The sequence below is a fragment of the Plenodomus lingam genome, assembly GCF_022343315.1.
Source record: "Plenodomus lingam strain CAN1 chromosome Unknown contig_12, whole genome shotgun sequence".
NCBI classification, from domain to species: domain Eukaryota; kingdom Fungi; phylum Ascomycota; class Dothideomycetes; order Pleosporales; family Leptosphaeriaceae; genus Plenodomus; species Plenodomus lingam.
In genome coordinates this window covers 553,135-565,685 of record NW_027093930.1, presented here as the reverse complement: position 1 = coordinate 565,685, position 12,551 = coordinate 553,135, and the positions used below count along the sequence as shown (strand labels likewise).

The 12,551-nt window shown below is 50.3% G+C and overlaps 3 protein-coding genes across 3 annotated transcripts; 2 read left to right on the top strand and 1 right to left on the bottom strand.

Annotated features, from left to right (window-relative positions):
* Positions 1-700: 700 nt before the first annotated feature.
* Positions 701-3,635, top strand: IAQ61_001411 (uncharacterized protein; the record flags this gene model as incomplete). Its single annotated transcript, XM_066095088.1, has 16 exons — positions 701-1,131; positions 1,301-1,445; positions 1,529-1,708; positions 1,764-1,838; positions 1,900-1,928; positions 2,098-2,134; positions 2,199-2,390; positions 2,457-2,757; positions 2,813-2,838; positions 2,924-2,936; positions 2,999-3,032; positions 3,102-3,147; positions 3,223-3,285; positions 3,360-3,393; positions 3,455-3,512; positions 3,569-3,635. 16 exons carry the CDS (start codon positions 701-703, stop codon positions 3,633-3,635), a joined length of 1,731 nt encoding a protein of 576 aa, XP_065954936.1.
* Positions 3,636-6,237: 2,602 nt separating this feature from the next.
* On the top strand, positions 6,238-8,561 carry IAQ61_001410 (uncharacterized protein; the record flags this gene model as incomplete). Its single annotated transcript, XM_066095087.1, has 3 exons — positions 6,238-6,454; positions 6,563-8,421; positions 8,529-8,561. The coding sequence occupies 3 exons, from the start codon at positions 6,238-6,240 to the stop codon at positions 8,559-8,561; spliced, it is 2,109 nt and encodes a 702-aa protein (XP_065954935.1).
* A 1,003-nt stretch (positions 8,562-9,564) lies between these two features.
* IAQ61_001409 (uncharacterized protein) lies at positions 9,565-10,571 on the bottom strand (the record flags this gene model as incomplete). Its single annotated transcript, XM_003839661.2, has 2 exons — positions 10,247-10,571; positions 9,565-10,176 (listed from the first exon to the last, which is right to left on the bottom strand). The coding sequence occupies exons 1-2, from the start codon at positions 10,361-10,363 to the stop codon at positions 9,565-9,567; spliced, it is 729 nt and encodes a 242-aa protein (XP_003839709.1). The 5' UTR covers positions 10,364-10,571.
* Between the last annotated feature and the right edge of the window lie 1,980 nt (positions 10,572-12,551).

The following is a 12,551-nucleotide window of genomic DNA, read 5'->3' as shown; positions in this document are numbered from 1 at the left end:
CACTCCTCACAACACCACACAGCACACAATAAACCCCCAGACCTACCCAAGCACAAAAACCATTTGCTCTGTGGGCACGCAAACCGCCTTATCCAAGCTTATTGCGACCTTAGCCCGACGGGATGACGCACACCCGTACTAACCCGCGGCGAGACGAGCATTCTCCATGTCGTGGTCGTCAAACGCCACCGCGCTTGCTAGGGATCCGTTTTGCCGGTTAACGACTCGGGGGGTGTTTGGGCTGTATAAGTATAAAGGCGGCAGTCATGGTGCTGATCGAGTGATGTGGCTACCGTGTGTTTGTGTGGGAAAGAGTTTGTGCATTGTGAAGCTTACGGCACGGCAGGTCTTGAACGCTTTAGAGTACACTTGGTTCCTTGCAAACTCACCACGTGTGCAGATATCTGATTGCGAGTTCGCCTTCTCTAAACTGAGACCGGGGATCCTGTCTGCGACTGGGTTGGAGTTTCGAGGGAATAAAGAAACTTTGGGCGAGTTATATCCGGGTGAAGTGGACACCATTCCAAGTCTAAGCGTAACCCTAAGCCTCCGCTGAGGCAAAAGTCTGGTTGACGTCAATTGCAACACATCGAGACCCTAGCTTTTTTCTCTCTTCACTTACACATCCAGTGCCGTGGCGACATCAGCAGCTTGCGTCGACACAAGCCGCTGGAGAGGGAACGAACTCTTCTGGACGGAAATGCCTGGTACAGCGGGCCAGAACCCCCGTGGTCGTACCTGCAGCAAGTCATCACGAGAAAACACCAACGACACAGGATCAAGCCAGTTTTCAACACAAACACACAAAGAAGCAGAACGAGCCTTTGAGGAAGAAAACTCACTACCTCTTGCCTGTCCCTCACCTCCCGTAACCACGCTCAACCGCAGACCGTCCAGCAGCAATAAGAGCCTACACAGACTCCGCTCACACCACTCACGAGCTGGAGGCGATGGCTATACCTGCCTCGACGCCGAACCCACCATCCACCCCGCAAACCCAGGTCTGGGTCCCGAAGTGCCATCGTACTTGGTGAGCTGGGACAGCGAGGCCGACCTCGAGAATCCACGGCGGATGAGCAAGTTACGACGATGGGGGATTGTATTGATCTGCGCGGCAAGTTCGCTTTGCGTGTGCGTTTTTTTCCTTTTTCTTTCCTTCTTCTCCTCTGCAAAATCTGTCATTGCTGCGTTTGCTGTCTGAGGGCTGGGCGACGGGCTACCGGTATTTACACGTGACGGGTGTACTTTTGACACGACGAGCATAGTGATACACGCTAATTTCACAGGAGGGGGGGCGCAGGACATGCACGTCGTCGTTGTATACATCTACGTATGCTCAGCTGGAACCTGAGTTCCAGTCGTCGCGTCTGGTCTGCACACTCGGGCTATCCCTGTTTGTGGCGGGACTGGGCACAGGGCCCATGGTGCTGAGTCCGCTTTCTGAGGTGCGTGTTATTTTTTTTTCCTGGATGGGTGCGGTGCCCAAGCATGGTTTTTCCTTGATCTGACATTGAGACTTGGGGGATAGTTTTATGGGCGGAGGCCGATTTATATTGGCTCTTTTACGTTTTTTCTCATCTGGATGATACCGTGTGCGGTTGCTAGGAACATGCAAACCATGCTGGTGGCGAGGTTCTTGGATGGCCTGGCCGGCTCTGCTTTTCTCAGTGTGGCTGGGGGCACCGTTGGTGACTTGTTTGCTAAGCATGTCAGTCTGCCTGCAAATCCCCGCTTAGCGGCTGTCTACTCTAATGCCAATATAGGAGCTATCAGCGCCGATGATGGTGTACACAGCAAGTCCATTCGTTGGCCCCGAAGTAGGACCTCTGATAGGAGGGGTAGGTCTGGTCTTGTATCCCAATTGTGAAACAGATGCTGACATCATGTCCGCGGGCGTAGTTCATTGTTGAGCATACTACGTGGCGATGGTAAGTGCTCATTGGAAAGAAAGGGACATCAACATCAATCTACATCACACGACGGCTAGCTCAAATCCGATCAATACTACTAGCTCTGCTCCCTTTCCCCCTCCCATTCCTTCTTTCAGCTCGTATCTAATTCTGGGCCTGGAGAGGCGGTGTGCTGACGTCAAAGCAGGTGTTTCTACGTGCTCATCATTTGGTCTGGAGTGCAGGTACGTCGTGACGCACAACGCACGTTTATGCGCCCGTGACTGATGCCATGCCCATGGGTTTCAGCTTGCCTTGATCGTCTTTCTAGTTCCTGAAACGTACCATCCAGTCCTGCTGCGCAGGAAAGCGATTCGCCTGCGCAGAGAGACGGGCAATCAGGAATGGATAGCGCCGATTGAGAAGCTAGAACGATCGGTGACCAAGATGGTGCTCTGGTCATGCATCCGACCGTTCCAATTGCTCTTCTTCGAGCCCATGGTGGGTTTCTCTCTGCAACCATTGGACATGCCCATTGATAGGCTTGGCTGACGAATGGGTGGCCAGTGTTTGAATCTGTGCATTCTTTCGGCCATCTTACTGGGCATTCTGTACCTCTTCTTTGGCGCTTTCCCCCTAGTCTTCCAGAACAACCACGGGTTCAGCGTGTCGCAGACGGGCCTTGCATTTTTGGGCATCTTCGTCGGCATGATTGCCGGCATCTCCACCGACCCCATCTGGAGGAAGATCTATGGAAGGCTAGTCAGACAAGGTGAAGAGCAAGGGGGCGAGCCCGGTGGTTCGGAGCCAGAATTTCGGCTTCCTTCGACGATGGTGGGCGCGTGGGTGGTGCCGATTGCGCTTTTTGGTAAGCGGTCGCAGGTACATGAGAATTTTGGACAAGCTTCTAATGGTACATGCAGGGTTTGGATGGACCACGTACTCGTCTGTAAGTGAAGTAGTGAGGCTAGAGTACTCTACTCCAGGGAGATTGCTACTGGATTGACCAAGGCTAATGCGGGCGGCCTCTGCAGGTTCACTGGATAGGTAGGACAGAAATCCTGCAGGCCGTTCATCGTCATTCTAACCAGTGATCTCTCTCTCTGCAGTTCCCATCCTCTTCTCTGGGCTCTTTGGGATTGGGTAAGAAGATCTACACTGCGCACTGGACGTGTCATGGATAGTTGGATAGCTGACCGCTCTCTCCTGTAGCGTCATCTGGGTCTATTCAGGGGTGTTTACCTTTCTGGTCGAGGCAGTGAGTACGACCCTGTACCGACATCGGACCAGGGTGATGTGTTTATGTAGATGGACTGCTGACCTCGGCGAGCAGTACCCTGTCTACGCTGCATCGGCACTCGCAGCCAACAGCTTTGCGCGGTCGTGCTTTGCAGCGGTGGGGAAATCCATGTGCCTTTGTGTGCAAAAAAAAGTGCGTGTGAGACAAGACGACTGATTGTGTGCGTGTAGGCGTTTCCCTTGTTTGGTGTTCAAATGTACAACCGTAAGTCTTTGCTCGATGACGACTTTGCCTGGTTGAAAGAGCGGTCACTGATTTGGACAAGATCTCGGTTACCCGTGGGCGACGACAGTGTTGGCATTCCTAGCTCTGGCCATGGCCCCGTAAGAAGCATTCCAGCACTATGGTTACGGGACTCTGCTAATGCATGGTCTGCCAGCTTCCCAATCTTCTTATTTCGATGTGGCAAGCGGCTCAGGGGCGACAGCCGTTTTGCATCAGCTTAGACGGACGGGCGCATCGCTTTACGAGGGCAAGTGTATGTCTATGTGTGCGCGTGTGTATGAGTGCGTGCGCTTGTGCGTCTGGGCATAGTAAGTGAGAGTGTGTGTGGGGGGGGTGAAGTGAACAAGCATGGCAGTCGGCTAAGAATAGAGGCCGTCACACGACAGCAACATGGCATGAAATCTGTTTATTGAACCAAGGATTCTGCGCCCACACGTGAGACGACCTGAAGCAAGCTGGGATCGGTTGGGCCCTTTTTGTACCACGCAACACACACAAGCCCAGCGCCACGAGGGCGGCCAGGCCAGCTCGAGGGAAAATAAATGGATATCACACAGGAAAGACGTGGACGGCGAGCGGTCACAGAAGAGGGGGTGGGTTGTTCCTTGTATCGTTGGCGAGGGAGGGACAATGTGTACCCGCGCGCGCCTCGTCTGTGAGAGGAGGAAACGTGGTTTGAGCATTCCTGGGGACAAGACATTTCTCGAAGGGGGGGTGGGGGGGGGGACACGAGACAAGCGCCGTAAAGATTTTTATTTGTGGATTTGTTATTGTGGAGGGTATGCTATGCCGTGGTAGAGTATGCCATCTACTCCAGACGGACTCGAGATGAGGGTGTTGCAATGGCAGATGGCGGATTGAAAAGGCAATAGTCCGGTTACACAGGCACGCCCCGCAGAAATGGACAGTGGACCAGTGACGAGGGGGCAGGGGGACAAGCCCCAAGCACAACGTCAAGTGATGCAAGAACCACATGGATGTTGTTTGTACAATACATGCCAATACTTGTATCGTACTCTAGTCTAGCCGAGGACTGGGTCGTTGATGCACTTTCCCATGGTCGGCTGGCTGCATTCATGGGGGGGGGGGGGGGGTGGGTATGCGTGCGTGCGTGAGTGCGTGAGTGCGTGTGCATGTGTGTTTTCTTTTTGGGCGCACGCGGTGTGGCGTGAAGGGTAGTGTAGTTTGCAGGAGGAAATTTGGGGACAGAGAGGAGGGGGAGAAGTGTGCAATTAGAGTTGTTGGTAGATTTGGGTGTATTGTACCAATGTGAGGTGTAGGGATAGTATACAGTGCACATGGCAAAAGCATGTCTAGGGGGCACAGGAGGGGGAGTTATGGGGGAGGAGGAGTTGTTTTTGTGAGGCAGGGAGGGAAGCTGGTTGAGGGGGGAAGGGGAGGGATTAGGTGGGTATTGCAATTACAGTAGTGACGTCCGAGAGAGAGAGAGAGAGAGAGAGAGTGTGTGTGTGTGTGTGTGGATGATGATGGTGGTGGTGTTGGTTGTGTGGTGGTACAATGGTGGAGCAGGCTTGTGCGTTAGTCAGGTATGGTGGTCGGTGAGTGGGCTCGCTTGTCTGTACTATTGCACACTAACGTGGTATTCTATATACGGAAGTGAATCCACCAACTAGCACAGTGCTTAGTAAGCAGCGCAGATAATTTTGCCATGGCCCCGAAACCGGCAAAGCGGCTTCACGTCTGACCCGGTTGACAGGGAGAGCCGAGGCAAGGTGGACCGAATTGCGCCTTCCCAGCGAACCACCAGCCAGCCAATTGCGGGGAATTCGCATTTGCGCGCACCTCCTAGTCTCTGTTTCTCTCTCTCTCTCTCTCTCTCTCTCCTCTTTGTGTGTGTATGTGTGTGTGTGTGTGTCTGACTGTCTCTTCTTCTTTTGCTCTTCTCATACGCGAGCAAGCCACAACGCCTCTCTTTTGCAGACTGCTCCACATCCATCACCACTACCATCACCATTACCCCCCCCCACCTTGCCCCCGTCCAGTGGTAACAGCGCAGAGAGAGTACAGAGTAGAGCAAGCGCAGAGCAAAGCAGGGCAAAGCGGCTCCTTCACCGTCTACCGCCACTTGCCAGCCACATCCAGTCAGGCCCCGCCCGTCAATACCTGTGTAGTCGCAGCCCACCCATACCCATACCCATATCCACACACACACACACTCTCTCTCTCTCTCACTCACTCTACTATACTCTACTTACATACACATCCACCGTCCATCGCCCACCGCCTGCTGTGTACTACTAACCCCCCTTCGCCCTACCACTGCCCTCCTCACATCGCCCGCCCCACCCCGCCACGACCCTCACCGTCCGCGGACCTGGCTAGCCGACCTCGCAGTACCACCGCGCTCATTCCCAGCAGTATGGACGGCGCGTCTCGGTAGCAGCTCGCTATCAAACATGATTCTGTGTACTCGTCCAAGACTCCCTCAATCGCATGGCCCCCGGCCCTGTACCACGACTGCTCTATCCCATACCTGTCCGCCGGATTGAGAGTCTTTCACCCTCTTCCCATCCCTGCGCCCGCCCCCATTGGCCCCCCCCCTCCTCGCCATCCTCACCGTCCCACCGCAGTGCCCGTTCGAGCAGCCAGCGCACGCGTGATCCTTCTCCCAAACATAGAGCTGGAACGCCGCCAGCCGTGCGCGCACGATACATTGGCTTACCGTTTTGCTGGGAACATCCCACGAGTACCACCGACGGCTGCACGCTCCACCAAGCCTGCCTCTTCCAAAGCACCGACCACCGTCCACGGCAGTAGTCCATATCTGGCTCCCACGGCCCATCCATGGCAGAGAGGCATATCATGTCCACCCCAGACCCCGAAGATGCCTCTTCTTCGCCCGAGTCCAGCGGAGACGAAATGGCTGCCGAGCAAGCAACAGACCACCCATCCGCCGCCGACGGCTCGCCCTCGCAAAAGTCGGCCACCGGCAAGTCCAATGCAAAGGATCCCATGAGACCTCGACGGAAAAAGGCAAAGAGAGCCTGCTATGCTTGCCAGCGAGCCCATCTGACTTGTGGTGAGTATGAAGTCCTCCATGGTCACCACTGGTGATTGTTTTTTTTTTCGTCTTCTTGTTCTTCGGTTGTATCAAACATCAAAGAATTCAAATCTGACAATGGATAAGCCGATGAGAGACCTTGTGGACGCTGTATCAAGCGCAAAATCGCAGAACACTGCATGGATGGCCTGCGTAAAAAGGCAAAGTACCTCTACGATGCTCCAGATGGCGCTCTCATGCCTGGCGTGGGTGGACAGTATCCCTATACGAATGGAAACCGTCCAACGCCACTACCCAGCCAAGATGCACACGCCGTTTCCTTGTCTCCTCAAGGCAATGTCTTCACCCAGCCTTCACCTACGACATTCTACAGGCCCAATTCCATGTCGGGTCCTCTCCCAGGCACCCAGGATGCCCACAACTTTAATAGCCCGCAGCAACAGCAGCAGCAACAACAACAACAGCAACCACTATCGCCTCCCTATACGCAAGCGCAACACGGGCAAGTCCAAAATGTGCCAAGCACCATGGCTCAAAGCCAGCCCGGACCAATGCAGCCATTCGGCCCACTGTTTGACCCTAGTGATCCAGCTTTGTTCAATTTTGACATTTCCAATTTGAACTTCGGCAATCACTATGGCGCCCTGGAGTTTGGCATGCTCGGTCACATGTCCTCGGGCGCAGGGGATGTATCTCAGGACACCAGCATGATGAACGCGATGAGCCAGCCGGCAAACATGTATAGCCAGCAAATGACGGTAGGCTATGCGGATCCTGCCAACTCGGGTGGAATCACCTATGGTCCTAATGGACTCCCCATGAACGAGTGGCCGGATTCATCATCACGGCAGAATAGCTTGCAAATGCAAACATCGCACGCTGCAGCAGCTAGTTTGGATCAAAACGGCCATCGACAGGATAGCTTGAACGGTCCTCATGCTTTTGCCATTGGCCAAGGGTCCTCTAGCCAAGCCACCCCAAGCCCGGCCTCGACCGATGCTTCCGTGTTCGAAAACGACAATCCCCTCGCTTCGGCAGCCTTCTTTGCAAACTCCAGCACCCCGAGACAGCATGCGCAGCGCTCGTCGGCCGTTAATAGATCACAGCAGGAGAGCCAGGCTGGCAACACAGCGCTTCAGCCAATACGCTCTAATGGCATTCGTAAACGTCAACGAGACACCAAGAGCATCTACCAAGACATCACGAAGCCTTATGATTACGTCAAAGGCTATCACCGGCTCTACCAAATCATCAACAGGAAGTACTCGAGAGCATGGGTTCGCAAAGCCCAAGAATATCTCCAGAACTACCGACCGGTCCTCCTTCAGGTGCGCGAAGAGCTCAACACTGACGACCTGATCCATCAAGAAATGTGTGTCCAGCGCAGTCTGATGACGCTGCAAGACCACTTTGCCGAAGTGGGCACTCCTTTTCTCATCTGCCGGCGCTCAGGCGAAATCGTCGGTCTGAATAAAGAATTCACCATCCTCACCGGCTGGAGGCGCGAGGTCCTCCTCGGCCAGGAACCTAATCTCAACGTCAACTTTGGCACCTCGCCTGACGCCAACGATTCGGAACTCTCGACGCAAAACACGACGCCAAATCTTAATCCCCAGGACTCGGAGACGACCAGGCCAAGCGTCAACATCATCGAGCTCATGGACCCGCGCTCTGCCTTGGAGTATCTGCAGCACTTTAGTGAATTGTGCTATCAGGATCCCCGGGGCTACGCGTCGCAACGGGTGAATATGCTGAGATATCAGACCAAGGCGGATGCCGATCGCATCCAAGAAATGCGGGCTGCCAATGCATCTGGCGACGTCAAACCGGACCCATTGATCAAGATGGAGGGCGGTGGGGGTGCGGTGCACCAGGGCGAAAGTGCGATGCAGCGGCTTGGCGCCAAGAATGGCATGGTGGACTGTATGATTTGGTGGCATATCAAACGCGATATTTTTGATATGCCGGTCTTGGTTAGCATGAGTGTAAGTCGTCTATTTTTTTTGTAACTTTTGTTTTGTTGCGATGGCGGTATGCAGGATGAGGAAGGATTGGGAATGCGAATGCGAATGTCGTGGCTAATACGAAACAGGTCATGCCTGTCTTGGACAAGGGTTTGCAATAACGCTTGCTCTCATGCACCTCTTGAAGTGCTAGAAGTAGTCGCCACGCACTTTTTTTGCAGCGGAGTTGCACGGAGGATTCGGGTCTGTGTACCTATTCTTCATAGGCATCGGTGTTGCAACTTTGTCACGCCTGACTGCCTTGCCCGCTTATCCATGTCGTGTGTCTGCAAGATCAAACCCAACCCCAACCCCCCCCCCCGGCGCTCTGAGTTGAATGGTTCTGGTGCTTTGTGAGGTTGTAGGATATGTCTCCTTTTCTTCCTCTTTCTCTTTTCACCCCGCGTACACTCTATCTTGCACCCTTGCCACGCTGAACAAAGTGTACTGCGCATCCATTCATTCATTCATTCATCCATTCATCATTCATCCATCCATCCATCCATCAGCTCCCCACGCTCCCTCGGGGTTAATGTGGGAGAAGGGGCGGGTTGGAGAAGGGGGATTAGAGGATTGAATGATGGGCTTGTACATGTACCTTGTTTCTGGGCTTGAATGGGGAAATGGCTGGTACATCTGTGTCTTGTGTCCTGTGTCTTGTGTCCTGTGTCCTGTGTCTTGGGTCTTGTGTCTTGGGTCTTGGGTCTTGTGTCTTGGGTCTTGGGTTTTACATCTTCGGTCTTGGGTCAAGGAGGAGGCGGAATGTGCGACCTGCCTGCTGGGTTGTTGTTTGTATTTATTTATTTATTCTTTCTTTCTTTCTTTCTTTCTTTCTTTTCTTTCTTTCTTTCTTTTCTTTTATTTTCTTTTCTTCTTGGGTTTCTGGTTGGAGCTGTTGGTGTCTATGTTTTTTCTCCGCGGTTTTCGGCGCTGTTTTTTGCGTGGGTTTGGCGGGTTGGGGGGTTGGTGGAGGATTGGGTGGGGGGTATGCGGGCTTTTGTGGGTTGGATTTGGTGGGAGGGGTTTTGTCATGGATATGGATATGGATATGTATCTATGTATGTATGGATGTGCATATGAAGTCTATCCGTCTATCATCTCCCCCTTGTTCATTCTCTCTCCCCTTCAATTCCCCATCTGACACATAGCCACCCCATCCCTCTGCCCCGCCCCGTCCCTCCCATTCGCAGCCCTATCCCTCTCCTCCTTCTCCTCCCCACCCTCCCCCCTCAACCATGCATCCCCCTTCCAAACCACATACCCCTCCCTCTCCAAGCTCCGCCTCGCGACCCGAATATCCTCCCGGATATCCTCCACCAACGCCTCCTTACTCACATAATCATACTCTGGCCGAATAAACCCAAGCACCACAAGCGACAGCACCGCCCCGTAAAAATCCGCGTCAAAAGAGTGTAAAATGTGTATCTCGATGCTGCGCTGCGTGTTTTTGTAGTACGGGTTGTAGCCGATGGATAGCACGGTTGGGTACACGGTTTGTGGGGAGGGGGAGGTGGTAAGCAGGGAGGTGGAGGGGTAGTTTAGGTCTGCGACGCCGTGGCTTGAGGATGGGGCGGGGGGGGATGTGTCCGATGTGGCGCTGGGGACGCTGGTGGGTGGCGAGGTTGGGGGGGCGCGGTGGTCGAGTGTGCACCAGCCGTAGTAGATTCCGGAGTCGAGGTTGTCGTGGCCGCCGATTGAGAGGCCGGAGAGGGGGATGTTGGCGGTGGGGATGCCGAGCTTTTTTGGGGGGGAGGGGGTTTGGTTAGTTGATGGCTTTGGCAAAGGGATTAAGATCCTGCGGGCGTACCTCTTTGCTGCCGCGTCCGAAGCCTTTGACGACGGGGCCGCGCAGTTTGATGGGAAAGGGTGGTTGTGGGGTATCAGGGCCGGCGATGGGGTCGCGGGGACCGTCGGGACGTCCCATGATGGTAGTGTCCTGGGGTGGTTGATGGGCGGAAGAGGAAGGCTTGCTGTGAGTAGGAAGATTGAGTTCAATTGTTCGAGGTGGTCGTGCGGGCGATGAGGTAAGCTTTTGAGGATGTTTGGGATACAGAAATGCCAAGGGGGGTCCAATCAGGAGGGGTAATTACCGGTAGGTGGGGTAGTGACGGCTATCTGTGTGCTAACAGTTATCTCATGAATCAGATGCTCTAACTGAAATTTGGCGTTCCGCCTATCCTATTTAGGCCTGGCGGCACGCAAGCGCGCTGCTAGTAAACTTATACAAACTTCTAAACTAATAGGAGGGCAGGAATATATTTAATTATCTTCTAAAAACTTCTAGGCTAATAGGAGGGTAGAACAGCTATTTTAGCTAGAGCGTCTAAGGGAAACTAGGGCTTAGTTTAGTAATACGTGATTTTAACTTATTAGTAGCTAGGATTCTACCTTTAATACTATATATTATATCTTTAACTATATTATTTTCCTACTTTACTAGTACTATCTAATAGCCTATCTTCTATAGTATAACTTTTATTACCCCTTACTATCTCTATAACTATATACTATTACTTAGCGTGTCTAGAAATAGTATATTATTATGTTACTAACGCTATATAATTAATAATATTTAACATACCTATTACCCCTATTAGACCTAGGCTAGATAGTAAGATACCTAGTTAGTTACTTATTAACTTTACGCTACTATAACAATACTCTTAATTTAGTATATTATACTAGAGCTATTATAGCACCCCTATTAAACGCACCTCCCTTAATTATACGTAGTAAAGATCTACCTCTAATAGATAGCCTACGTCCTCTTCTTATACTTACTATATAAGTAAAGACACAAAGATAAATAAGGTCCTTCTATTATTTAGAGAAATAGGGTAGTTATTTAAGATATTTATATCTATATTTACTAGTATTAGGGATAATAAATACTTAGTTATATCTACTAGTTAATAATATAATACTATTAAGAAGTAACGTAGGATTATAGAGGATATCTTTTTAGAGCTCTATAATAAGGATATATTTAAAGAGTAGCTTATTATTATATAGTGTTAGCAAGAATTAAGCGCGTTAATCTAGTTGCTACCCTTTAGAGTATATATAACTAGGACCCTAGTAGAGGATTTTAACTTTAGTAGTATAACTTATCTTATAGAGATAGACGCTCCTATTTTATACTATATACTCTACAAGTATCTATAAAACTAACGTGCCTTTTTAACCTTATACTAGGCTAGTAATATAACTCTTATATATATAAAGCGCCTCTTCTTAGTTACTATAATCCTATACTATTTATTTACCTAGGAGAGCTCTAACGCGTTTATTACATATTTAGGTTTATATTTTTAAGCCTTTAGAGTTCCTTAACAAGTTATAGAGATATTATCTAGCCTTAGACTTGTATATTTATATAGGTATATTAATACCTAAGCCTTAAGGCTAGCTAACTTTACTATAGTATATATAATACTAGGTTCTTAACTTATATAATTCCCTAGCTACTAGTAGGGCTAGCCTCTACTAGTTTTCTATAATCTCCTATAAACTTTTATAAACTTCTATAACTTCTATAAACTTCTATAAACTTCTATAAACTTCTATAAACTTCTATAAACTTCCTAGGCTAGCTAAGCCTACTAAGCCTTACCTCCTCTAAACTTCTATAAACTTCTATAACCTCCTAGGCTAACTAACTAGCCTACCTACTAGTAAGTCTTGCCTCCTCTAAACTTCTATAACCTCCTAGGCTAACTAACAAGCCTACCTACTAGCAAGCCTTGCCTCCTCTTCTTTATAACTATAAACGTGTACCTATAGCACGTACTAATATATAGTATAGTCTAAATTACGCGCTAGTATATTAGATCTATAGGTAGTTATTATTTATAATAATATTAACTTTACTAATTATAAGCACTATAAAGATATTAGAAATTAAGTAGTATTCTAGTTATTTACTAACGCTGCATATATTATATATCTAGAACTTCTAGTTAGTAGTCTATATTAAGGTATATATAACCTAACCCTCCTGCTATCTCTTGCTAATATTATTCTAAGCCTAGTAGTATCTAGGGGTAATAATATAGGCGTATAGATATTACAGTTCTTAATTATAGACGCCTTATAATATCTCTATCTAAGCG